The 27,318-nt window shown below is 39.5% G+C and overlaps 1 protein-coding gene across 2 annotated transcripts in view; it reads left to right on the forward strand.

Moving 5' to 3' along the window:
• Nucleotides 1-27,318, forward strand: part of CEP131 (centrosomal protein 131) — a 46,799-nt gene that overhangs the window by 1,834 nt on the left and 17,647 nt on the right. For both annotated transcript variants that reach the window (XM_027850141.1, XM_027850142.1), the window contains exons 3-12: nt 6,607-6,701; nt 13,116-13,230; nt 13,623-13,750; nt 20,251-20,364; nt 23,052-23,210; nt 24,067-24,184; nt 24,891-25,007; nt 25,516-25,669; nt 26,045-26,139; nt 26,811-26,993. In XM_027850141.1, the coding sequence (XP_027705942.1) occupies nt 6,607-6,701; nt 13,116-13,230; nt 13,623-13,750; nt 20,251-20,364; nt 23,052-23,210; nt 24,067-24,184; nt 24,891-25,007; nt 25,516-25,669; nt 26,045-26,139; nt 26,811-26,993 (1,278 nt within the window). The remainder of the gene's footprint in view (nt 1-6,606; nt 6,702-13,115; nt 13,231-13,622; nt 13,751-20,250; nt 20,365-23,051; nt 23,211-24,066; nt 24,185-24,890; nt 25,008-25,515; nt 25,670-26,044; nt 26,140-26,810; nt 26,994-27,318) is intronic.

Raw genomic sequence — 27,318 nt, forward strand, 5'->3', positions numbered from 1 at the left:
GTTTAAAATCTGGATGTTTGGTGGAATAAGGGTAACTTCCAGATTAGGTGATTTGGAAATCCCCCCCGCCCCCCAAGCATTATAATAACTTTTACTCCCTTATGGCAAATAAATCGATCCTATGTTAATGCATATCAATACATACAAAACAGTCAGCTTACAAATGTTGTAAATTTATTGAGATCTACCTAAACTTTGCATTGTCTATTATTTCATTTTCCATAAGAACCACAAACAGTGCTGAATCATCCATTCTCATTTGTTACCATCCCACCCCCAACCTAGAGTACATATTTACGGAGTGGTTAACTGGGCTTAGATTTGCAGTCAGTGGTCATTGAACAGTCTGTACAAAACTTAGCTCTCATATGTTGGGATTGAACCTATGAACTTGGCATGATTAGTAGCATCCCCTGAACAACTGAGCTAATCCTCCCAGATCTGTAAATTGTAGGGAGTTTTAATTTTCTTTGAGTTCTAACCTTGAATGTTACTTTACTGCTTCAAACCCTTCAATCACTCTGCTTTACTACTAAATAAAATATATGTTTCTAAGGCATTTCCAAGCCCATCTATACTACTCTCCCTGAAAAATGTCCCAAGTTTTCCTGCCTCTTTGTTCATACCATCTCCAGTGCCTATCCCACCCCTCCTTTCTCTTCAACTTGTGCCTATCTTTAAAGGTTTAGTTTAAATGCTACCTCCTTTATAAAGTCTTCCGTGATTCCTCTGGCTAGAAGGGTCTTCTCCTTCCTATGAGTTATCATAGCACTTCAAGGGTATATCTTAGGTATTTGTATTGTTTTGTTATGGTTATTAAAATTAATAACCATATTATAGTTGTTGTAAGCCCCTTGATGGTAAGGACCACATCTTATTTATTATTGCTCTCCTTCTCCATCTTCCCCTCCCCTCACACTCAATCAATGAGGCCTTTGTTCTTCAACAAGGTTTATGAGTGCTCATTGGCCAGAGCCTAGTGTGGACCATAGTACCCCTGATGGGCTTCTGATCCTCTGTGGCCTCCCATGTAGGTACCTGTTGTCTGGGGGAACTTGTGATAGATTGGTTGTGATATGTAAACTAAAGATTATATATGGTCAGTGACTTTGGGAAGTGACAGTTAACTCAGTATGTACAATCTGCTCAGCTTGGATACTAATAAATATTTTGAGAATGTCCTTGACTGGAGACCACAACTGCAATGCTTGAAACAAAACTATTAACTCTTAACACATAAACCGAAAGGAAGACAGTAAAACCACACTTCATACGAAAGTTTCTTCTTCTAATAATAATAGTAATAGCTAGCCATTAGGTAGCACTTTAAAGTTTGCCAAGGATTTTGCATATGTTATCTCATTTGGTCTTTACCACTGTTCCATGAAGCTGTTATTATCTTCATTTACAGATAAGGAGATGTTAAGTGATTTGCCCTAGGTCACATAGTTAGTATCTGAGGCACGATTCAAATTCTGATCTTCTTGATTCCAAGCCCAACATTATCCCTTGCTTAGGAAAGGAGTCTTCTAAAAAAAAGGGGGGAGGAGGGGTGTTGCGCTTGTTACTGTCCACAGTAACAATAATAGTAGGAAAAAAAGGAGTTCACTTTGACTGGAATGTAGAATAACATGTGAAGGGGAGTAATAGAAGCTGAGCTGAGGCAGGTTATTTGGAACATTGAATTGTAAGGCTGGGAATTTATGCTATTTTAGTGAGGAAGCACTGAATGATTTTAGGCAAAAGGAATGATGTGATCATAGCTATGCATTAGGATGATTATTTTGGTGGTGATGGGGAGGATGTCTTGGTGAGGGGTTGTAGATTGGAAACAGAAAGCCTAGTTAGAAAGTTTTTAAATGGTCTGGTTGAGAAGAGACAGGAACACAGGGTGATGGGGAGAGGAGTGGGTGGATATGAGAGCGATTTTGGAGGTAGAAATGATAGGATTTGGTACCTGATTAGCTGTGTGGATTAGGGAGGTAGAAGATTCAAATATGACTATAAAATTATAGGCCTGGGAGACCGAGAGAATACTAGTAGCATTTAATGAAATAGAAAAGTTAGGAGGAGGGGCAAGTTTGGGGGACATGCTTATATTTTCAGTTTTAGATACACTAAATTTGAGGGACTAGCAGGATGTCAAGATGGAAATGTCTAGCAGGTAGTTGGAAATAATGGGACTGTACTTTTGAGGAGTAACTAGGGATGAGTATATAGATTTGAATATCTCTCTTTTTTTTTTTAGTGAGGCAATTGGGGTTAAGTGACTTGCCCAGGGTCACACAGCTGGGAAATATTATGTGTCTGAGGCTGGATTTGAACTCAGGTCCTCCTGACTCCAGGGCCAGTGCTGTATCCACTTTGCCACCTAGCTGCCTCGAATATATCTCTTAAGAGATGAGGTGACCCAAGGTAAAAAAAAATGGAGAGACAACAGGGCCTAGCATGGAACTTTGTTGGCTTATGATATTTTGATGGATCTGTGGTCTCATCAATGTGAATGTGCCCTCTATCCGTGCACCATCCATACCTTATCCTTTTATGATTCATGTCTGTTGTGTCATTTCATAAATCGTCTGTAGAAGATTTGTGCACCCTGCTAAAAGTTTTCCTTAATCACAATTAATGGTTATTAGTGCAACACTGTAGTTTTCTGTCTAGTTATCCCTCTCTTGCTCCTGCTACACGCCTGGATTGACTTTTCTGGTTCTACTTGGGATAATGATATGAAAAGGTTCTGACTTTGGCCTCAGGAATCCTGGGTTCAACTCTTGCCTTGGTCATCCACCATATTGGTTGACAAGGAAAACATAGTTCCTGCCATTCTCATAGAGGAAATGAAATGCAACTAACTATGTACATTAAAGAGATATACAGTACAAATGGAAAGCATTCTCAAAGGAGAGGCCTCATAGCTGGGTAAGGCACTCAGCCCCTCAGAGCCTTGGTTTCCTCACATATAAAATGGAGTGGATGCTTGTGCAGAGTTGTTAAAGAAAATGCTTGGCAAATCTTAAAATATTATGTATAATGGTGAGATGTTGTTATCGTTACTCCACTTCTCTCATACAAGCCATCATTAGAAATGTGCTGTAACCTATTAAAATCTACTGTATACCTTTCCATTGCCCTTTGGGCCACCTGTAGGCTTGAATGTATAAGATTCCTTTATAGCTACAATTACAGAGATAGTTTTGTTCAGTAGTCTCCCAAGTTTCAGTAACAAGCAAGGCCAGGAGACTTAGGTTCAATGCCAGTCAGTGACACAGAAGAAATCTTTTGCCAAATCCAAATGGAAAAGGGATTCCCAGTAGATTGTGGCACTCTTCAAATACTCTTGTTTGTACGTGACATTGTTCTAAATGAATTAAAGCCTAGAACATCATAAGGCTTCCTCTGTAATGTAAAAGCTGCTGCCATTCAAAATAGGTTAGCCTTTCAACACACATAGGAAAAACTAAGTGGATAAAGAATTTATGTTATCAAGACTGTGAAATGCATTTGGATAGATTGGTCATCATTCAGTTAGTCCCATTGAGTCTGTACACCTGACTTGGACTGGTCAGACTGCACTTGAACAATGAGCTGGACCCAGAATTGACCAGGAGAGAAGGCTGGATTGTACTTGGGAAATTTCCCAAGTACGTAAATTGGTTTCTAAGCAACTCCCTGCTTCAAAAGTCCATTTAAAAAAAAAAATACTAGTATTGGCTTCAAATCATATAACACCTCAATCTCTTAGAATCATAATAATAATCATTTGAGAATCAGGAAAGAGTTCTTGGCTTGGAGTCAGAAGTTTTAATTAAGTTTCTGACCTGGTTTGTTACCTCATATAACTTGGAAAAAGTTATTTATTCTATCTGAGCCTCAGTTTACTAGTCTTTAAAACAATGATAAGTCATTAGAATGTATTAAGGGCCAACTTCATGCTAAATGCTGCAGATACAAAGACAAAAGTCAAGTAGTCCCTGCCTTTGTATATATCTAATGATATATACAAAATAACTACAAGATATCCTTTGTGGGGAAGGTAATAGTCACTGGGAAAACTAGGAAAGACTACATAAAGAAGGTGGCTAACTTTTGAAGGAAATCAGGGATTTCAAGAAGTGGACTGAAGAGGGAGGACATGTAGCCATGGAGGATAGTTAGTGCAAATGCACAGAGACCAGAGAATAACAGTAAGAAGACGCTTTGGCTGGGTAGTGGGAGGGGACAATGTGTAATAAGACTGGGGTATCTTGGGGTCAGGTTGTGAAGAGCTTTCAATGTCCCCCAAAAGGAGTTTACATTCGATCCTAGACAGTAGGGAGCCACTAGAGTTTGTTGAATGGGGGGGTGAGACAGTCAGATTTGTGTTTTGGTAGCTATGTGGGTGGATGGATTGAGGTTCGAAGAAACTTGAAGCAGGAAAACCAGTTAAGAGTTGATTGTAGTAGTCTAGGCAAGAGGTGCAGAGGGCCTGAGCTGGGGGGAGAAGGAATGGCTGAATTAATAGAGAGAAGGCAACAGGTCCGAGAGATGTTATAGAGATAGGAAAACAAGATTTGGCATCTAATTGGAATTTGTGGAATGAGAGTGAGGAGTTGAAGATGATACTGATGTCTTGAAAATGAGTGACTGAAAGGATAGTGGTGCCCTGGACGGAAAGATGGAAGTTTGGAAATGGAGTAGGTTTTGGGGGAAAGATAACAGTTCTGTTTTGGATGTGTGGACTTTATGGTATCTATAGGATATCTAGTACATAACGCCTAAAAGCCATTTGGAAATGTGAGAGACCAGAGCTGAATATATAGATTGATGAGTGGTTTGCATGGAGATGATCATTGAATCCATGGGAACTCTCATCAATTGAGAGTGTAGAGTGAGAATAGAAGAAGGCCCAGGAGAAAGTCTTGGAGGATATCCACATTTAGGAAGCAAGATACAGATGATGACCCAGCAAAGGAGAACAAGTAAGTTGTCTGATGGGTAGGAGAACCAAGAAATAGCAGTGCCATGAAAATCCAGAAAGGAGAGGAAATCAACAATGATAGATGCTGCACAGTGGTCAAGAAAAAGGGCCATCAAATTTGGCAATTAGGAGATCATTAATTACTTTAGAGAGCGGTTTCAATTGACTGATGAGATCAGAAACCATGTTGTGAAGGGTTTAGAAAACAGAGGAGAGGAGAAGACAAGAAGTGTGGGTACCTTTTTCAACAACCTAGTAAATGGTGTGTGTGTGGGGGGGGTGGAATTGAAGAGTAAAGAAAAACAGAGCTCATGGTGGGGGCAATCTGGAGAAGATAGGAAGGGCTAAGATCAAGGGTACATATAGATGGGCTGTTTTTTGTGAAGATAAGGGTCACCTTTTAATCAGAGACAGGAATAAAGGATTGTTGGGGATTATGTTGAAGAGTATGAGGAGAGATGATGGAGTTCAAGGTGAATAGCTTTGATTTTTCTTGGTAAAGTTCTCAACTGAGAGGGTAGTAATAATTGTAAAAATCAATAAGGCACTATAAATTGATATTTTACTCCATCTCTTTTTATCAATCCAACAATTACCTCTGTGCTAGGGACTCTCAATATTTATGTCAAGTTCTGACCCGTTAACCTTGCAAGCTTCAGTTCCTTAGTTCCACATCTCTGACTACTGTTGGACACTTCTAAGTAAAAGGCTTTCAAAGTCAGTGTGTCTGAAACAGAATTCATCTTGTCCCTTCCCTGACCTTCCAAAAGGCTTTCCTTGCCAGTTTCTCTGTCAGTGACACCACTGTAGGACTAGTTATCTGGACTTGAAAATTTTAGATTTACCTTGGACTCATGTCCTTCCTTCATATCCTTTATCTAAAAGCTACCAAGAGCTACCAATTCTTCCTCAGAATTGTCTCTAACATTCACCCCCACCTCTCACGTTGTGTTGGCACTACTTTAATTCAGACCTTCATTCCTTGATTATTGCCATAGACCTCCCCTCCATTCACCATTCCAGTTTTTCCCTTATCTGGTTCATCCTATGTAATGCTGTCTGACTAATTTTCCTTGGGTACTATTTTCATCATATCACTCCCCCGATCAGAACTTTTGTATACCTGTTGCCTTAAATCTAAACTCTTCTGCCTGACTTATAAACTGAACTTATCCTACCTAACCAATTTCATTTCCTATTCTTCTCCAACAGGTATCTCTGTTCTAGTCAGATTGGATCCCTGTTCCACAAACATTTCATGTTCATACTTTCTTCTTTGCTATTGCTCATGTTGTTCCCCAACCCTGGTATATTGTCCCTCTGTTCCTTCCAGAAATCCTTCCTGTCCTTTAAGGCCCAACTCAAGTTCTTCTTGAAGCTTTTCACGAAAACTGTTCTAACCTACATTGACCTCTTCCCTTCTGTGAATTTCTTTAGCATTTATAGTTCATACAACATGATTTAGCACTTAATTATATTTGTACATGTCACGTGTTGTTTCCTACTTTTTCATATGTGTTTCCAAATTAGATTATAAGCTTCCAGTCAGGGATATATAGTTGTATTCCTCCAGGATCTACTGTAGTTCTTGGTACATAATAGATGCTCAATAAATATTTGTTGCTTACTTGATTTTTTTTTTCCAGGAGAGTACAGGACTAGGGAATTCCAGAGCTATCAATAACCTTCGAAGATCCAACAGCACAACCCAAGTCAATCAGCAGTTGAATGGTACCCTCAGGTAATCCTCTTGGATTTTTCTCCAGTTCAGCCCTAATTTTATTAGACTAGCCTTCCCTATCCCCCCCCCAGGGAATTCCATCAAACATCAGAAAGGAAAGGGTACGTGCTTGGGTGGTATGGCCTCAATCTCATCACCGTTTTGTGGTTGAGGGAATACTGTCTCTTCAGACTGTTGGCTCAGCTTTTGTCCCTCTGTGAGGGAGAGTCAGCAGGGCTGAGGGTTGACTTTTCTTCATTCTGCAAGGTGGAAAAAGAGCAACAGATGTTTGGGGGACTAAGGCATTTTTTTTTCTTCATTGCTATCTTATGTCTTTAAAAAAACAAAACAATGGGAGCGGGAAGGGGTAACAGTGGAAGAATGTGATAGTCAAGGGTCATTCTGCTTTGAAAGTCTTCCAGACTTGATGTTCTTTCCTTTCCCTTCCAGGGATGGATGTAGGTAATTGTTGACTTGTGGAAAAAAAGAATTGGTGACCCGTAAACAGTGATGTTTATGTGTTCTGAGTTGTTCTGGGCTCCATTCTTGACTGTGTTGAGCTCCTCTTCATAAGCAGCCCTTACCTATATGTGCTGGCAGTTCTGCTATGGAAAAAGTATTCCAGAAGGCAGTAATAGTCCCACTTTCTTTTCATATTCTAATCGCTGAGAGAAGAATTGGAAAAGGAAGCCAGTTAAAATTCTTCTGACTTTTTTTGGTTAGGAAAGGCTGCCTATTCATCCAAATGAACTGGAGATTGACTGATGAACCCTTCTTGTGTTCTTTTCTTAAAGCTTCTCTTCAGTTTGGAAAGGGGTCTTTCTTCTTCCTGTCATCCCTTTTCAGGAATGCATTGTTTACAAAAGCCAAGGGAATTCTTTTGTGTGAGGAACGATGGCGTCTATAGAGAATTAAATTCTGGGCTAGGGGCCAAGGATTAGAGTTTTACTCTAGGGAGAGAAGGAAGGAGCTGCCTCTTGCCCCAGAACGAGGCAGAGATATCTGAGGTAGTTGTTCAAGATATTTCAGACTCTGGAAAACATAGTCCTTTGGACCTATGTGATACCAAGACCAACCCAACCAGGTCAAGCCTGGTGGGGCCCTGGGCCTGGACGAGGCTATTCTGTGAGTGTTGAAGGGGGACAAGCCTGGGTTTAAGTTCATGTGGCCTTGGATAGGTTACTTAACTGCTCTGAGCCTCAGTTTTCTCATATTTAAAATGAGTGTAACAGTACTTATATTACCTCTCTTGCAAGTATAGTAAGAAAAATAATGTGTTTATACCTCAAATCTTCCTGACCTGCTTTCTCCTCTGTTGTATTGCTTTGTGTTCTGTATGCTGACCATAGTCTTTAATGTACAAAAAGTTTTTCTTATATTATAAATGAGGAGGGGCTGAAGGAATAAAAATCTGTTGTTACATGCAAACTTGCAAAGCCAGCAGAACTGTTTTGTTTTGTTTTCCAGATGCCCAAGGCCATAGCCTTTCTCTTCCTTCCCATAAATGTTACCTTTTAAGAGTTTGGACCCTATCTTTCAGACATGACAGTCTTCCTCACTCCCATTCACTCCCAAGAATGAAGTCATACTTATTGCATCCAGGTAGCTGAATTGTACAATGTGTCCCAAACCCCTCTCCTGCTCAATGCCAATTTCCAGTACTGTGGTCCCCCAGGATAAGCTCCAGATGTGTCCTTGAAGACTCCTCCCCTCCCTCTCTCTGTTTATGATATCACTAAAACTTGCTTTTTCTCCTTGGTGTAGATCCTTTGTATCTGTAGTTGTAGATATATGTCACTGTATTCACTGTCACTTTGAGATCATTGCTGTGAAAAGGGAATGGATTCCCTGGCTGTGCAGCTCTAAAAAATAAATTTGAACCATCTGCCTGATAAACAAAAATTTGATCTTGTTTGTGCCATGACACAAGGTTGTTATAACAATCAGATGAGCTGATGTATGTGGAAATGGTTTGTAACTTAAAGTTCTATGTAAAATAAGCTATTGGTGAAGCCACTTGAAAGTAGGTTCCTACTCATCAGGGGCCCACTCTGTACTTCCCAGGAAACATTTGGCCAGTGTTGTTTTGTGAATTTTGCTTTCTGGATGGTAAGGCAGGTTGCCAGAATATTTCCCCAAAATATATAACTGCTCACCTGGTCACACACTAAATATTTGTATTAAAAGCAATTAATAAGCAATTTTCTGGTCTCTAAATATGAGATCTCAAGAAAACATCCAATCTGTATTTACCTTTAGAAAGGTAGTCTTGCTCCTTTGATGACTGGGATGAAAGGAGAGTTTATAAGAATTATTAGTGATGGGGGGCCAAGAAATGATTGGCATCCCTTAACACTACTGGGACTTTACCTCCCAACTCTGTTGACTGATTCTGTTTTCCAAACCAGAAGGAGAAATGCCACCAGCTAAGGGTAGAGAATTCACTTGCCATATGGTTCTTATAGACGCTTGAGGTGTTTGTCGCTCCATTTTCTCCCAATCGATCCTTATTAATAGGGGAGAGAGGGCTAAGGGAACATATGCTCAAAATATTTTATGTTATTGGACCCCAACTGTTTTACTTTCCTGGGTTGCAGAATTATTGAGGGAGTTGCAGAATGATAAAATCCTAGAATCTTCAACAATCTAGGAAGAAAACATGAAGGTGAATAGAGTGGGGGAACTTAACCTTAGTCAACATTTTTACTAGACAACTGATATTACAGGACTTGACTTAGTGAAAGGGAGGGGACCTGAGGTTCTTAGGTAATATATTTTTCTTAATGGTAAAATCCTTCAAATTTTTCAAATTCTGAACTTGACAAAGTATTTCCTATAGAAAAAAACTGTGAATGTATTAAGTTTGGCTTGTTTTCCCTTTTAAGTATTATCATAATTTCAATATGTAACTTTTTTAAATTAAATTTTATTTTTGTAATGAATAGGAATCTGAGTTCTTTCTGTACTGCTTCCCCCCATTCCCACTTCCCTATTGAAAAGAAAGAAAAAATTCTTTTCAACCACTCTTCAAGATCCACCCTCAATAGTTAAGAGTTTGTTTTGCTTAGTACTAATTCCTACTTTGGTTGATCCTCCTTCTGCAAATTCTTGATCTGCATTTGGGTCTGAGCAATATAACCATGGATTTGCCCCTGGTTAGAGTTTCAGTAGACTGCTGCTGGACTTAGCCACCATTTGGCAGCTGGAAAGCTTTGCAGGTTCAGAGTGACAGAACTGCAGGCATCCATTTGGTCTAAGATTCCTGCCCTGGTTATTCTGCTTCAGTCTTTGGATTGGAGTATGAGCTAAAAGTAAGACCCCTCTCTGCACCTTAGGTTAAAGCCACGTAGCTGCTGCTTCCTTCTATACTTGCTTCTTAATCAGTATATAGCCTAAGGTCTTCAACCTCTCTTTCCCCTAGATCACCATTCCTAGGCACAGGTTTCCTTCTCAGTCCCACCATAGATGTGTGAGTTGCACAGGATGGAAGAAGAGGTAGGGATCGCAGGGAGAGGGGGAAGGAGGAGAGAAAGAGAGAGAGAGAGAGAGATATGCAGATGCAGATGCCATTTGGCATCTTTTTTTTCCCCCCCAGTACAAGATCAGGCCTGGAACCTATTCTTACCCTGGTGAGAAGCTCAAGGCACACTCCTCTCCCTCACGTCATCTTTTGTCTTGTTTTTCTGTTGAGTGAAATGTGTTTCTATACCTGTGTGTGTATGTGTATGTGTATTTTTCCCCTTCTTGACTAGATAAAATGGAAGTGAAATTCAAGTGTTGCCTGCTGCCCCCACCCCTTCTTCCTTGTTTATATTCTCCTTTCATGTGAGATTATGTGAGATAACCCCCCCACACTTCCCCTCCTCCCACTTTGTGTATTTCTGTTTCCCTCCCTTTCCTTTCTTTTTTTAAGATCATCAAAACATAACAAAAGCCTAAGTCCTCTGTCTTATTAGACTCCCTCTGTGACTCCAGATAATAGAGTTCAGAGATGACACATATATTATCTCTCAATATTAGAATGTAAACAGTATCCTCATTTAGTCCCCTGTGATTGCTCATCCATATTTACTTTTTTATGTTTCTCTTGATTCCTCTATTTTTACTTCAAAGTTCTATACAGCTCTGGTCTTTTCATTGGGAGTGCTTGGAAGTCTTTTATTTCATTAAAGGTCTATTCCCCTACCCCTTGAAATACTGTGCTCAATGTTTTCTGGGTAACATATTCTTGATGGTAAGCCTATAGATTTTTCCTTCTGTAACATATTTCAAGTTTTCCATTCCTGTAATAGTAGTGGCTACTAATTCTTGTGTGATCCCAACTGTGGTTCCCTTACTAATTGAATTCTTTTCTTTCTGGGTGCTTGCAGTATTGGCTCCTATGTCCTTGAGTTTTTGTTTTATGATTTGTTTCAGGAAGTAATTGATGGATTCTTTCTATTTCTAGTTTGCTCTCTGGTTCTAAGATATCTGGGAAGTTTTCTTCAAATACTTCTTCAAATTCTTTTTTGGAATTTTTTTCAAAAAAATTTTTTTTGAAATTCTTCAGATATAAGCTTTTTTTGGTCATGGCTTTCAGGCAGTTCACTAATTCTTAAATTCCCTCTTCTCAGTCTGTTTTAACAGGTTAGCTGTTTTTTACTATGAGATACCTTATTTTTTTTTCTATTTTCCCATCTTTTGACTTTGTTTTAATATTTCTTGTTGTCTCGTGGAATCATTATCTTCTCTTTGATCCATTCTAATTTTCAGGGAGTCAATTACTAGGGTAAGGTTTTGTACCTGTTGTGCCAAGTTGATAATTCCTTTTTTTCCATCGATCTCATTTCTTTTCCAGTTTTTTCTCTAGTGTTCTCACTTCATTTGTAAAATATTTTTAACCTTTTAAAATTTTATTTCATCTCTTACAAGAATTCTGGAAGTTGAAGTTGAATTTATACCATTTTGTCTTTTTTCTTTGCTGCTTTGCTTGTTGATGTTTTAGAGTCATTCTCTTCTTTGAGGTTTATGTCTTAAGTATCCCTGTCACCATAATAACTCTGTTTGGTGGGATTCTTTTTTTGGTTGCTGATTCTACCAACCTGTTTCCTAATTTCAGATTTGATATTGGGGCTGGAGGGAATTTCTGGGCTGTGCTTATGCCCTCCTGGATGTTGTTGTTGCTTTCTTGGAGGTATTGAGAATTATGCTATTCCAGGATTTCAGGGCGAGGTCAGGCTGGGGACCTGCAAACTTTGAGTGTTCTCATTTTGGTCTGATCCAGGGAGAAGTCTGGTCACTGCCTTCCTGATCTGAGCTCTGCAAATTCTTGATCTGGGCTTGGGTCTGAGCAACCATAGACTGCTGCTGGACTAGCCACTATCTGGCAACTGGAAACTTCTGCAGAGTTCCCTTTGGTCTGGGACTCCCTCCCTGGTTATTCTGCTATAGGCTTCAGACTGGGCTATGAGCTAGAATTAAGACCCCTCTCTGCTCTTTTGGTTAGCTGTTGCTTCCTTCTATACTTGCTCATCAAACCTATAGCTCCTGTAGCCTTAGGGTCCTCAACCTCTCCTTCCCTCACCACTCCTAGGTACAGGTCCCCTTCTCAGTCCCATATTGGATGTGTGACCTTGCATTGGGGTGGGATTGGGGGGGGGGGGACACCAAACACACACACACACACACACACACACATTGGCATCAGTTTCTGCTCCGTGCACAAGGTCAGGCTCCTTTATGTGGGTCTGGGACTCTATTCTTGTGAAGGCAGGCCCTTGTTCAGTCCTTCAGCTGGGAGGTTCCATGCAGTATGCTAGATAGATCCCATTTCTAGCATCTGTAGACCTCACTGTCTTTCTACCTATGCCAAATTAGGCTAGAAAAATTAACTCACTGGGGTTTTTTTTTTTTTTAATTTTTAAATCGGGTGCTTTTTTTTTTTAAATGGGAGAGAGTATTGTAGTACTCCTTACTGTGACTCTGCCATCTTGGTCTCTCCAACATGTAACTTTCAAAAATGTTGTGCTTGTCTGTTCCCTGCTAGATTTCTGTTCTCCTTTGCAAATGTTTAAAAAATCTCCAATAATCCTCTTTTCTTTATTTCTTAGCAACCTATCACTATCTTCCCTGTCCTTCTCACCCACCAAAAAAAAAAAAAGAAAGAAAAGAAATTTTCATGGGAAGCTCCAGTTTCATGTCAAAGTTTTGGGCTGAGCTTGAAGTCCTGAATTAAAAGGAGGAACTACCATTAAAGTCCCAAACCTGTAGATGTCATATATTAAGGCCTCTTGCCAGGCATAGGTTGATAAATCAGAGCTAGGAAACAACTCCTTAGGCTGTGAGTACCTAGGACTCTGTTTCTGGCTAGTGACTTGGCCTCTGCTTGTTAGATTTCATTTTGTGTTTGAAATCTGGCTATGTTCATTTTTTTCCTTCTTCCTTTTCTGAACCTAGCACTGACCAGCCCACAGATTTCTTGACCTTCTTTGACAGCAGCAGTGCAGGGAGAAAGAAGCTGGCAGGTCTGAGCAAAACTTCACCTGAGAAGAGAACCACATGGAACATTCTGGTAAGGGGATCTTGGGAGTTCAAGTCAGAGATGAAATAGAACTGTTGGTCACTCTGGTTCTACCTTTCCCTTCCCCAAGAAGGCTTGATGTTAGGGAGGTAAGGGGAAGACTGTCACTTGCTATGTAGCATCTCTGCCTCTAGAGAAGGGAAAGTAAATATGTACCAGACAATTTTTATCAAGTCTTTCTTATTGGAAAGAACTTTTCAGCTCGTTTGACTACTCTTTCCATCACATAAGGGTCAATTATAGCCCTCTCCATTTTGTGGATGAGAAACCTGAGCCCAGAAGAGATGATGTGCCCAAGTATTATATAAATAATTGAGGTAGAGTTGAGGTAAGTGATCTAAATCCTGTCTTCTTACTTAGGTTGCCTCTGTGTTCCATAACAGGATGACCAGCCCAGAGTGTTCACCATCCCATCCAGCTCTCGAAGCACCAATACAATTGACTCCTCAGTTGGTCTGAGGAAGAAAGAAGGCACGATATCTTTGGCACCTAACTTTACTGCCAACAACAGGTAGGGGCAAACCATGAAAACAGATGGCTTTCTCTTACCCAAGGTAGAACAGCTGGATCACGGGTATGTTGTGTGGTGTTCAGGGAGCAGGCATTGCCATCTCCCTAGCATAATTGAAGTGCTAGATGGGGCTCTAGAAAGTTCTCTGTCACTCTTAAAGTCATCCTTTTCTTTGGGGGAATGAAGGCATCTTTCTCATTCTCTATGGCACAAGTCTGAGGTAGAACTAGGTAGACATTACACAGGAGCAAGCTCATGGACTTAGCTTCTCAAATAACTTCAGTCAGTTAATCAATAAACACTTATTAAGCACCTACTTTGTCCTAGATACTGTGCTAAGCACTGGAGATACAAAGAAAAGTAAAAGCTGGTCCTGCCCTCCAGGAGCTCACAATCTAATGGGGGAGACAACATGAAAATACCCATGTACAAACAAACTATATAGAGGATAAGTTGGAAGTGACAGAGGGAAGGCACTGGAATTAAGGGGGATCAGTAAAAACTTCTTATAGTGGGTGGTAGTTTAGCTGGAACCTGAAGGAATTGAGGAGGTGGACATGAGGAGGCAGAGGACTCCATGCATGGGGGAATTCCTCCTAATTTACTAAGCTTTGGGGAGTAAGACTACTCCAGTTACCTAGCACTACTTCGTTAAATTCTTGGTGAAATCATCTTTGTGGTAGAGAAATAGAATCAGTCCTGATTGTGGGAAATAAGAATCTTCAATGAATTCTGCAATCGTCAAATTACATTGGAAGCATTGTGCTTAATTTTGGGCATCACAGTTTGAGAAGGACATTTGTAAACTAGAGTGCATTCAGACAAGTTGTTGAGAGGGCTGTAAATTATATCATATGGAGGAACATTTGAGAGGTTGTTTAGGATTAAGGAAGACTAAGGAGACATGATGGCTATCTTCAAAAAAATTTTTATAGTAGGTATTTAGCAGTCATTTCTTTGACCCTTTAGATACAACATAGGATTGTTTGAGTTTTACTACATATGAAATAGAAATAATCTGAAACTCTTAACAATACTCAAAAATTCTTCTTATTTTGAAGTACTCGGCTGTACAAGCTAAAAAACTGAATAAATTGTTTTGTGGTAAAAATAGATCTATGTAGAGATTTTTTTTCTAGTCAAAAATAGTATGATTGTAGATATCTAACCATATATATGTGTAAGTAAGTATATGTATGTAAGGGTATAAATATATGTGTATATACATATATTTGTATGTATGTGTGTGTGTGTGTATATATGTGTATGTGTCTGTGTATGTTTGTTTAATTGTAGCTTTCTGGGGTGGGGGAGAACGAAGGGAGAAAAAAGAACAAAGTAAGAAATACACAGCAGAGAACAAAAGAAAATTTACTGGGAAGCAAAGAAAAGATAGATAGCTCTCAACACAATGCCTAATATTATATAGGCTTTCTTGAAGTGGAAATTTATTGCTGCATATTTTGAATCCTCTCACGTTTTGCTGTGCACATGGAAATGCATTTTTTTTCTTATTTTGTATTTGTTTCAATATTTAAGTTTATAATGTTTCTTTTTCTTTTCTTATTGTGTATTTAAGTTTTAGCATTTAAGTCTAAAAGAAAAAAGACAAAAATAAAGGCATAGCTTTACTAAATCACAGTACTTTTAACTACTAAAATATATCATGCATTGCATTTTGTTTTATCTAATGACAGTTTAAGCAAATGTTTTTGTTCAAATATTTAAAAACTAAGTTCCTGTTGCTTTCAGTATAGTATACTGAAATATTTATAATTATTTTAGCTGAATGAATGTCTTATCAAGAAAAGACTAATTAAAATTTTTTTTCATTATTATGCATTTGAAAAACATGAACAAACACAAACACTTTATATGAAGAGGAAGAGAAAAAAGGATTTTATATGATATCGTAAAACTATTACATACATCTTAGGGGTTTTTTTAGGTATTTACTAAATTTAACATGTCACTTCCAACATTTCCCTGCTTGTCTGTGTTTCCTTCTGCTCTTTTCTGTATATTGTAAAAAATATTTAATCAACTCTTCTGTTTTAAAAATCACTATTACTATCTGCCTATGTTTCCTGTCCTCTTGCTCCCATAAAAGCCATCTCTTAAAACAAATAAATGTATTCAAGCAAACAAATCTATACATTGGCTGTATGTATGTCTCATTCTGAATCTCTGGTCCATCACCTCCTAGCCAACAGGTGGGAAGCATCTGGAGTTATGACTGATCATTGCATTGATCAGAGTTCCTAAATCTATCTTAGTTGTTTTCCTTTACATTATACAAATTGTTTTCTTGCTTCCACTCATTTCACCCTCCATCAGTTCATGCAAGTTTTCCTAGAATTCCAAGGATTCTTTTAATCTGACCCTTTGTCATTTCTTAAGGCATAATACTGTTGTCATATACAGATACCATAATTTGTCCAGCCATTCTGCAGCTGATGGACCTTTCCTTTGTTTCTAATGCTTTGCTGCAACAAAAAACACCGCTATGAATATTTTTGTTTAAATGAGTTATTTCCTTATTTTTGATCTCTTTGGGGTATATGGTCAGCCAGTATTACTGAATCAAAAGTTATATATATTTCAGTGACTTTGGGAGCATGGTTTCAGATTGTTTTCCAGAGTGGTTGCACCAGTTCATGGCTCTCCTACTCTAGCAGTGCATTTCTATCCCTCTCCTCCCACAGTCTCTCCAACAACTGCCATTTCTGTTTTTGTCATCTTTGCTAATCTGATGGGTATGAAGTGGAACCTTGGAGCTATTTTAATGTGCATTTCTTTTATTAGCGATTTGGATCATCTTTTCATACGGCTGTTGATAGCTTACCTTCTTTTGGGAACTGCCACTTCTTATTCTTTGAGGAATGGAAAATCTTTTTATGTATTTGAATCAATTCCCTTTATGTTTTGGACGTCAGACCTTTACCAGAGGAATTTGCTGCAGAGATTCCCCCCATCCCACCTCCCCTACTCCCAGTTAATGGTTTCCCTTCTAATTCTAACTACAATGATTTTGTGTGTTCAGAAACCTTGGGTGTTTGGGGTCCGAGCAACAGTAGGCTGCTGCCAGCTTTAACCATTATCTGGCAACAGGGAAACTGCAGATTCACAGTGACAGAACTGTAGGCTTCTCTTTAGTTTAGGATCCCTGTCCTGGTTATTCCTCTGTAGGCTTCAGATTGGGCTAGAATTTGGAACTGAGACCCTGCTTTGCTCAGTGTTTGAGTCACACTGCTGCTGTTTACTTTTGATCTCATTTCTCTTGTACAAAGCATATGGCCTGCAGCTGCTCCATACCACAGAATACCACCTCTAGGTGCAGGTTTCTTTCTCACTCCATCCAATCTGTAATCTAGAAATGAGGAGTGAGTGAAAAAGCTGCAAGTTGGCAATTGTTCCTCCACCTTGTATGAGGTCATGGTGCTCTGATATAAGGCTGGGACCCTTCCTGCCCTGGTGCAACCTCTTCCAGGGCTGGAGTTCTCTGCATGGTAGGCTTGTGGTCAGACCCTGTCCCCAGACTTCTCTCTCTGTTTTCCTATGCCAAATTGGGCTGGAAAAATGAGTCATTATGACTTTTTCTTGGATTTCCCCATAAGGATTCAGTCTAGTGTGTTTCTAGATCTGTCTGGAGGAGTTTCTATGGGGAGCTCACTGGATTTCCTGCTCCTTCACCATCTCTGCTCCCTTTCCTAGCGTTTTCTGTTGAATAGTGAGTCTTTTACTTTGCAGCTATGCTCAGTTGCTTCTTGATCTTGTGTAGTTAATCTCTTCAACTGTCCAATTTTTCTGTTTTTATACTAGTACCAAATAATTTTGATTACTGCTTTATAGTTTGAGATCTGGTACTGCTAGATCCCCTTCTCAATTTTTTTTTTCATTATTTCCCCTTGAAATTTTTGGCCTTTTATTCCTCCAGATGAACTTTGTTATTATTTTATTCAATTTCTATGAAGTAGCCCTTTGGTAATTTGATTACTGTGGCACCAGATCTGTAAGTTAATTTAGGTAGTATGTAATTTTTATTAGATTGGCACAACCAAACCATGAACAATTAATATCTTCAACTATTTGTCTTTTTTCTGTAAAGAGTGTTTTTTTATTGTATTCACATGATTCCTCTTTGTCTTAGTAGTTATGTTTCTAGATATTTTATACTTTCTTTCATTATCTTGAAAGGTATTTCTTTTTCTGTCTCTTCCTGCTGGATTTTGTTGGTAATATGCAGAAAGGCTGGCGATTTTAGTAGGTTTATTTTATATGTTGCTGCTTTAGAAGTTATTTCAGGTTTTTATTTGACTCTTTAGGGTTCTCTTTAAACTCTCTTATTATCAGCAAAGAGCAATATTTTTTTTCCTCTGTGCCTATGTTTATTTCCTCAATTTATTTTTTCTTGCCTTATTGCAGTAGTTAGCATTTCTAGACCTAGATCAATAATGGTGTATTAATAGAAATTCTTGCTTTGTCTATTGATGTTATTGAAAAGTCCTCTAGTGTTTCTTCATTACAGATAATGCTAATTTTTTGTTTTAAAGAGATACTCTTTGCCATATATTAAAGAAGAGTCTACTTATAAACTTTTTAATGGTTTTAACATATAGGACTACTGCATTTTTTCCAAAACCTCTTCTATATCAGTTGATACAATTATGTGATGTTTATTGTTTCTGTTATTAACATGGTGTATTATGTTACAGTAATCCTAATATTGAACCAACTCTGCATTCCTGGTATCAATTCAACCTGGTTATAGATATAATATTTTTAATATGTGGTTATAGTCTTTTCTAAAACTTTGTAAAAATTTTTGCATCAATATTTATTAGAGATATTAGTCTGTTGAAAGGGTTCTTGAAAGTTTATGGACCCTTTTCCAAGGTTTTTAAATGCATAAAATAAAATATATAGGGTTACAAAAGAAACCAACTGTATTGAAATATAGTTATCAAGTTAATTTTTTTAAGTCCACATACTCCAGGTTAAAATTCCCTAATCTATAGATTTCTTTCTCTAATTGTCTCTCTGTTTAGTTATCAGGACCATATTTGTCTTTTTTCCTATTTGGTAAGCAATTTATATGATACTGAAATTAAGTGTTCTCTGAATGTTTGATAGAATTTACTTGTAAATTGAGCTGGTCCTGAGATTTTTTTCTTTAGGAGTTCCTTTATGGTTTTTTCTGAATTTTTTTTCCTGAGATTGGGTTATTTGAATTTTCTATTTCTTGTTCTGTCAATCTGGGTATTTTATATTTTTGTAAGTATCTATCCATTTTATTTAAGATATTCAAAATAGTTTCTAATAATTTCCTTTATTTCTTCTTATTTGGGAGTTATTTTTCATTTTTTTTAAATGTTGGCCAATTTTTGCTTTTCTTCTAAGCACTAGCTTTTTGAGAAGCTTGCAACCACTGTAGTTTGGGTCTATCACCTGGAAAATTCATTGGACCCAACTATACACACATCAGCAGGTGGCAGCATGTAGTCTTTAGATATCTGAAGAGTCATCATGTATAAAAGACTTTATTTCATGTTGCTCCAGAGGCAAGAACCAGGGTTACTAAACAGACTTTCTAAAGACAGACTTAGGTTCAAAATAAGAAAGAATTCATGACAATTAGAAATGTTTAACACTACGTATCCCCCTGCCTTATGGAAGCTGGTGCCCCTGTCATTGGTGATTTTTAAGCACAAGATGGATGATCATTTTTTAGGGATGCTATAAAAGGACTTCCTACGTTGTAACAAGTGATTAGACGAGGTGACATCTTTCCACCTCTGAGATCCTGTGGTTCTAGGATTGGAGATCTTTGGATCTTTGTACTTTGGGGATTCTAGGTTCTAGGTTCTAGAATTGGGGATCTAGGATCTTTGTACTTTGATCTCTCCATAGTATTGCAATACACCACTTGTGGTATAGTCACTTGTCCATATAGTGCTCGATAGTTTAAGTTTTTATGTGTTCATATTCTAGCTTTTCAACTAGACTGTAAATTCCTAAAGGACAGAGCAGAGTCCACTGCATTGGCACCTCCCTGTAATACTGTATTCTGCAAAGTAGAATTCTATATGTAATGTGCTAGGTGCTTTTTTGGGCATTAAATTAGTTCCGAATCAAAAGACAGTCTTTCCTGTTCAGACCCTGGACCCTTAGGACATCACTATGGAGAAGCACAAGATAATTCTTTTTGCATCGTCTCCTCTGCTCCCATAGCACCTAGTGTAAAATTTTGCTCACAGTGGACACAGTCTTTGTCAGGGGTTCTTAACCTGGTGTCCATGAACTTTTTAAAAATACATGTATTTTGATAACTGTATTTCATTATAATTGATTTCCTTTGTGATCTTGTCTATTTTATGTATTTAGAAACATTCTGAGAAGGGGAGCCCATGACACAAAATTAATTAAGAATGCCTGGTCTGTGGCATTGACTGATGGAAAGTAGTCGAAGATGTAATATGTCTCTCTCTCTTTTTTGTTAGGAGCAACAAGGGAGCCGTGGGCAACTGTGTTACCACCATGGTACATAACAACTACAACACTATAGACAAAGTTCCTCCACCTAAGAGCTCCAACCAGGCCGCTTCATCCCTCAAGTAGGCTTTCTTTCTATCCTTGACCACTTCCTGAAGAGCAAGAAGAGTTATGCCAGAAAGAAAAGAAAACCCTGTGTGGAGTCAGCAGTTAAGCTCAGGCACAGGGAAAGTATAGTTAGTTCATCAGTAGGAGAGGAACCAGTCAATAATTTTGTTTTCAGGAGGTTCCCACTTTGAGGAAGGGTCAGCCTTCATGTTACCAAGTAATCACTGAGTAACATAAAGACAGCTACTATAATGAACAGTAGTTTCTAGTTAGAACCACTAAGATCCAAACCACTTCTTTCTAGAGCTGAAGACAGAGATAGTCATAGAAAATAGGAATGGGGGCTGTTCTTTTGATTTGGGCCAATATCAGTATACTTAAACAATAGCCCAAGTCTAATGAGATGAAATTTAATAGAGGTAAATGTGTAAAGTCCTATACTTGGGTTAAAAAAGAAATTATTCTCACAAGTACAGTATCAGAGTGGTATTGCTGTATAACAGTTTACATGAAAAAGATTTAGGGGTTTTAAAGGATTGCAAGTTCAAGATGAGTCACTAACGCACACTTAGGCTGCATTAAGTGTCCAGAACATAGAAGGCTGTGGTATTGCCCTGATAAGCCCCAGTGTGCAGGATTTTATTCAGTTCTGAGCACCACATTTTGAGAATGACATTGACAAGCTAGAAAACATCCAGAAAAGAGCGAGCAGAATAGTGAAGGGCCTGGAGACCATGCTATACAAGGATCAGTTGAAGGAACTACAGATGTTTAGCCTGGAGACTTAAAGAAGACATAATAATTGTCTTCAAACAATTCAAGCCTTCAAGAAGGGCTGGCTTAGGGAAGAGGGGTTAGTCTTGTTCTGCCTGGCAGTAGAAAGAAGAAATAGGAACACTGGGGCAGAGAGGCAGATTTAGATGCGATCTAAGAAAAATCTTCGTACAGTTGGAGTTCTCCAAAGTAGAGTGAGCTAGATTCCCTCTATTAAAAGCCTTTAAGTTATGGCTGGATTACCACTTCTAGGGGATTCTGTAGAAAGGATTCTTAGTTAAGTACACATTATTAGGTCTCTTTCAAAACTGATATTCCATGAGGATAAAGAGGTCTTGTTCATGTTCAGCATTCTTTTCTCTCTTCTTCCCTCTATTTTTGTTCTTCCCTTGTCCCTTCCTTCCACCCCTCCTGCAAATGAGCAGTAAGAGTTTTCTCTTCAGTAGAGTAGCTTACCATCAGACCCCTTTGCCAGAGGAGGAAACCACCCCTCAAATCTACTTGTTGCTCTAAGAGTTCCTCTTATCTCTTTTCCCTCATTCAGCGTCTGAGGATGTTCTCCTGTGACATTCTGGTTGCTGAGTTTATACATGATACAGTTCAGTATAATGATTGATCAGCAGCACCTGAGACACTCTTAGGCACTGGTAACCAGTCAAGATCTAAATGAGGGTCTTTATTGGATTGGTAAAAGGGTCAGTAAAGATGCTTAGAAAAGTGTGTGTTCCCTAACTCCTCTATTGTACACAGAATAGGAGAGGAGAAATCTGATTGGAGAAGAGAAGCCTGTTCCAAGATTAGTCCCTTTTCTAGCCATAGTAACAGTTACCTATAGCAGCAGTGAGAACTTCTGCTGGCCAAAAAAAAAAAAAAACCAAACAAACCCCAAAGCTTGACCACGTGTTGACCAGCATCATAGAGACCACACCATATCTATTGGAAGATAGAAAATGGAAATTTTCTGCCTGAGCTCTTTAGAAGCTTTGGCCTTAGGTGGAGTGTGAGTATAAGATGCCACATTACAACCTGAAGGTTAAGTGGTGTTTTTGGAGTATAACTCACAAGGATTATATAAAGTTGATTATTGTTGTTGTTGAAAAGAGGTGTACTGCCTGTTAATCCTACTTTCTTTTTAGAGGCTTTTAGAGTTACAAAGCCTCATTGCTGTCCACTTTCAGGTCACAGCCAGTAAAGGTTGACAGGCATAGGTATCTATAATGAGAATGATCAATATTTTTTCCCTTATATGTCTCATCTACCTTGCTGTTTTGGTTGTAGTTTCATCATTATGACTGTCAGGTAAAAAATTATAAGAAAAACTCCCAGTAAGTTGAGACCAGTTTGTCCTTGAAATTTACCTTGGGCTGTATAGCTATTGGTAGGCATTGTCTTCTCACCACCAGAGACAAGAAGGAGTGAAATTAATGATCTAGAGGTCACCTAGAATCAGAGGATAGGAGAAGACACCTTTGAGGTCTCTGAGGTATTGAGGTTTTTTTGGGGGGGGAAGGGGAAAAGTTAGTAGGTAGTAATAGTCACAGGGCAAGATCAAAAGGAAAATTTTAAATATGCAAAAGAAAACAAAAATAAGTACAGAAAAGGATACAAATAGAGCAATTTTTTGTGTGTTTTTAAAAAACAAGTTCATGGTATCATACATTTCCTCTTGTTTTTATATTTAAATTTATGATTAAATTTATAACAACAAAAAAAAAGAAAATTTAACATGGAAAAACATGTAGTTTTTCTCTAACCACTAGTCTTATTCATTCTCTTAACTCCTTTGCTCAGCCATTTAGAAAAGCTCAGCAAGCCAGCCAGCCATTGTTGTCTCCTTCTTCAGTTACTGGCATGCAGGCAGGCTACAGTGAACATCCTTAGGGCAAAGGGAGCCCTCTGAAAAAACTTGATGCTTTTTCTTCTTTAGCAACATCATCAAGGCAACCACCAATGAAGACAATGAGAGCAGCAGTTTCATGAAGTCTCAGAAGAATTTATCCAGTAATAATAATGTGACTCGGAACAATACTAGTAGCGCAGCAGGACTGCTTAAAAGGAAGGAGGTAACAGAAGAAGAAGCAGAAAGGTGAGCCAAGCCCTCTGGGAAATAGCTAGGGAGAGGATTCTTGGGATCAGAAGGGCAGCAGATGAGTCTAAAGCACAGTGGGGAATTATGTAAGTTGAGGGAGAGGGGTAAAGGGAGTATGTCTCTTAGAAATTGTGAAGACAGGGGCAGCTAGGTGGCACAGTGGATAGAGTACTGGCCCTGGACTCAGGAGGACCTGAGTTCAAATCCAGCCTCAGATTCATAACACTTACCAGCTGTGTGACCCTGGGCAAGTCACTCAACCCCATTGCCTAGCCAAAAAGAAAAAAAGAAATTGTGAAGTCAAAGGGTAGGAAGCATGAACAGAAAGATGTAGGCTAGGGCCTTTTTGATGGTGTTGACTGTCTGTGGCCCACAGATTATGGGTGATCCAAGATTTTGGTGGACCTACTTTATTCAGTAATCCCCTATGTCTGGCTGTTAGCTTTACCGCTATTCACTTGTATCTGGGTATTTGGAAATGAGTAGGAAGGAAAAGAAATAATGAAGAGAGTGCTCAAGACGTGATAGTTTATCTTGTCTAAGAAACCTTTCCTTACCAACCTTACAAAATTCTGATAACTACTTTGTTTGCGTCTTCTCTGTATTTATATATAATTTGCATTATATTCTCAAGTCCTTGAGAATAGACAGTTGTGATCTATATTAGGCTATGTAAATCACATATAGATGACATGTTTTTGGACTTGTGATACATTGGCATACTTCATATACTTGAATATAGGTGTTGGAGAAATTTGAGAGGCGATCGCAGCTTTGAAAGCTTTTTGTGTCACTATAATACGGAGGCCAATGAGCATGCCATCTGAGCCGGACCTTCTTTTCCTTCTTGTAGGTTTATCCATCAGGTAAATTTAGCTGCCATCACCATTCAGCGCTGGTACCGACACCATGCACAAAGACATCGGGCTGGTGCGTCCCTCCTGGAACACCTGCTAACATCCAAGAGAAAGGTCAGCATGAAAGGTCATGAAAGGTCATGGATGTGAGCCCATACCCGCATAATTTACAATACCAGAGGATATGTCAGGGCCCCAAATGTCAGTAGTATAAGCTGCATTTCTTCAAAGTGGCAGATTCTGGGGGCGGCAGAGGCTGAAACTCAGAAGTACCATGTACTTAAATCACTACACATAGTCACAACCCATGTTGCCACCCCTTCTCATTCCTACTGGGTCCTGAATCTGACTGAAGGAACAAGACAAGCATTGTGTGAACAGGGTGACAAGATCTGGGTGGGTGGGGCAAAGCTGCTTGGCCCCAGTCATTCTCTGTAGGACAACAATCACCAAGGTCCTGGGCCCTCTTCGTGATGGTATTTTTACGAGAGGGCTGTCTAAGGGACTGGTTTTGGGGACACAAGTTTTTTTGTTTTTGTTTTTTGCTCTAATGAGTTTTTGAAATCCAGAGATTCCAGACCATCTTAGAACTATAAGGCATTTCAGGCCTTCGGACATTGTAAAGACCCTCTGTGGTTTTAAGCTCCCTATGTCTTCTGTAAATGAAAAGAATAGTAGGATTAGGGGCATGGGTTTTAAGGTGACCCTTCCCCCCAACATCCATGCATTACTTGCTATATTACTTAGGAACCTAATTTGTTCTCAAGAGACTTTGCCTCAAGAATGAGTAAATTCATTTCCTGTTCTATTTGTTCTACAGGAGAGGCAACAAAAACAATTGGAAGGGAATGTCCTCGACTTGGAGCCACGGAAAGATTTGGAGAGAAAGAAAATCCGGGAAGAGAAAGCCCGGCAGGCCAGACAAGCTGCTATTCAGGTAGTCTAGCTACAGGCTGGATCAGAGTCCAAAAGTGTAAACCTCTGGGCTCTAATCTGTTTTGGACCAGGTTGTTCTTGTGGGATACCATTCATCATGATCGTCCCGGCATATGAAAATCCACCCATGATGGCCAGAAGCGATAGTGTGTACAAGAAGGGAAAGGTTAAGAGAGCAGTCTCTTATTTCCCTTATTTGGGGACAGGTTGGAAATAGGTGAATGTTGCAGACAGACTGTCACATCTATTTTCAGAGCTCCACCTCTAACCAAAAAACAATGTCTGGGACATTTAAGTCAGAATTATGATCCTTTGGGAGATTGTTCTCAGTAAAGTCACCTTCAGTGGTGACTTCTCCTATTTACTGTAACCATAAAAGATGACTCTTCCCCCTCCATTTTCCTTCCTAAACACACAACAGGGTATCTCAGTGTAATGCTACTTGCAGGAAATGGAGGGACTCTTTCTCCCTGATTTGTGAATTGCTCACATACACCCTACCATGGCAGGAACTCCAACAGAAACGAGCAGCCCAAAAGGCAGGAAATACTGCACTGGGGCAGCTGAAGGAGGCCAAGAAAGTATCCAGAAAAAGGCCTGTACAGGCAGCCTCCCCGAAGAGTGGGAGCCTGACAAACAGCACCATCAAAGCTAACAACGCAGGTGGGTTCCTCAGATCAACCCCAGAGCTAGTAGAGAAACAACAACCCAAGTGGAATATTGAGATCAGAAGTCTTAGGGATCCTTCATTGAAGCTCCCTTGGCCCTCACTTAAGCTCATTTAAGCCCTGACATCTGTAAAGGCACAATCTCTTATGCTGGTTTTTTTGGAGGGGATTGTAATATCTCATGATAACGTGTATCTCTCTCACCTGATACCCATCCACTGGCATCCATGCATTCCCTGCTCCCTCTCTGTGGCTTCTTTTGACAAAGCCTTAGATGACTGACAGGCAGAAAATCTAAGAGGGCTCTGAATCAGAATATTGGTAGTACATTCATTCTAGACATTTAATGATGTTATTTCTTATTTTACAGGTGCCAACTTCCACGCTACAGATCCAGAGGAATACTTCCACCCAGGCCCCGACTCTTCCCCAGATCTTAGTAAATCTCCAGAAGATAAGCCACAGGTCTCTTCTCTTGGGCAGTCTTTCTGTTCCCCCACTGATTATCATGTGGCATAAGGCTCCTCCTGCCAAGCCTGACCTTCATCATCCACCCTCTCCCCTGCCTCCTTCCACTGCTACAATAATAAGACTCCCGTAGTCTGTAATGGGTGCTGTTGTGTAGCCAGAGAGCAGAAGCCATGGTGCATAGCCACTCCTGTGTGCCAGGGGAAAATGGCAGCCATGATAATGATGGCATATGTTTGTACAGCACTTTTTAAAGTTCTGTCACGTGGCCTCGCAGCAGCCCTGTGAGGCGAGGCATGATGATAGTAAGATCCACATTTCCCACACATTTCACAGAGTTTAAGGGACTTGCCCAAGATCCTACAATTATTAAGTGGCAAAGCCACAACTGTAAACCAGGTCTTCTAACTCTTAGTCCAATATTCTTTCCACTTCCACTACCCTAATGCCTCTTCTTGACCTACGACTTGTTAAGGAAATTAGTGAAAGGATAAACCTAATCTTCAAACTTACAGTACATACTGAGCTGTTCCAGAAGTCAGCTCTACCCCTCCAAAGTAAGAGAGCAGACTCCTGACCCTCTTCTCTGGCAGTCCCTAGCTTAAGTGCTTTTGGCTGGTTAACTCGGTGCTTGTTTTCTTTCTCCCTTTTCTCCATACCATCCCTAGGACATAACCTCCCATGAAGTTGTTTGTGAGAGCCTAGATACTGCAGTCACAATAGCCAGCAGACCCCAGGCCAAGGTGACTCTTAATGAACTGCTGGAAACCCTGAAGCTGTTAGAAGAGGAACCAGAGCAGCTGACTCAACCCAAGACCTATAAAAAGGAAAAATATTCCTGGATTGATGAGGTAACTAGAAGGAGTCAGGGGGGTTACCTGAAAGCAATGTAGCTCACTCCAGTCTTCCCCTTCATAGCGCCAAGATCTAAAGAGATCTTGGCCCAGAAAGTACAGGCTATGGGAGGAGGTAAAAGGAATTAGAGTAAAACTGTCAATGATTTTTCATCTTTGGCATGGGGGGGGCGGGGCATCCAACCTAGTAGAGAGCTGGACGGGGTTAGCCTTATAAGGTTGGTCCAAGAAAGCATGATGATGACTCTTAACCTGTTTCCCTAATGTCTTTTTTTTTTTTTTTTTCGCTTTTTGGTGAGGCAGTCAGGGTTAAGTGACTTGC

The sequence above is a fragment of the Vombatus ursinus genome, unplaced genomic scaffold (genome assembly GCF_900497805.2).
Source record: "Vombatus ursinus unplaced genomic scaffold, bare-nosed wombat genome assembly UNPS02008996.1, whole genome shotgun sequence".
NCBI lineage: Eukaryota > Metazoa > Chordata > Mammalia > Diprotodontia > Vombatidae > Vombatus > Vombatus ursinus.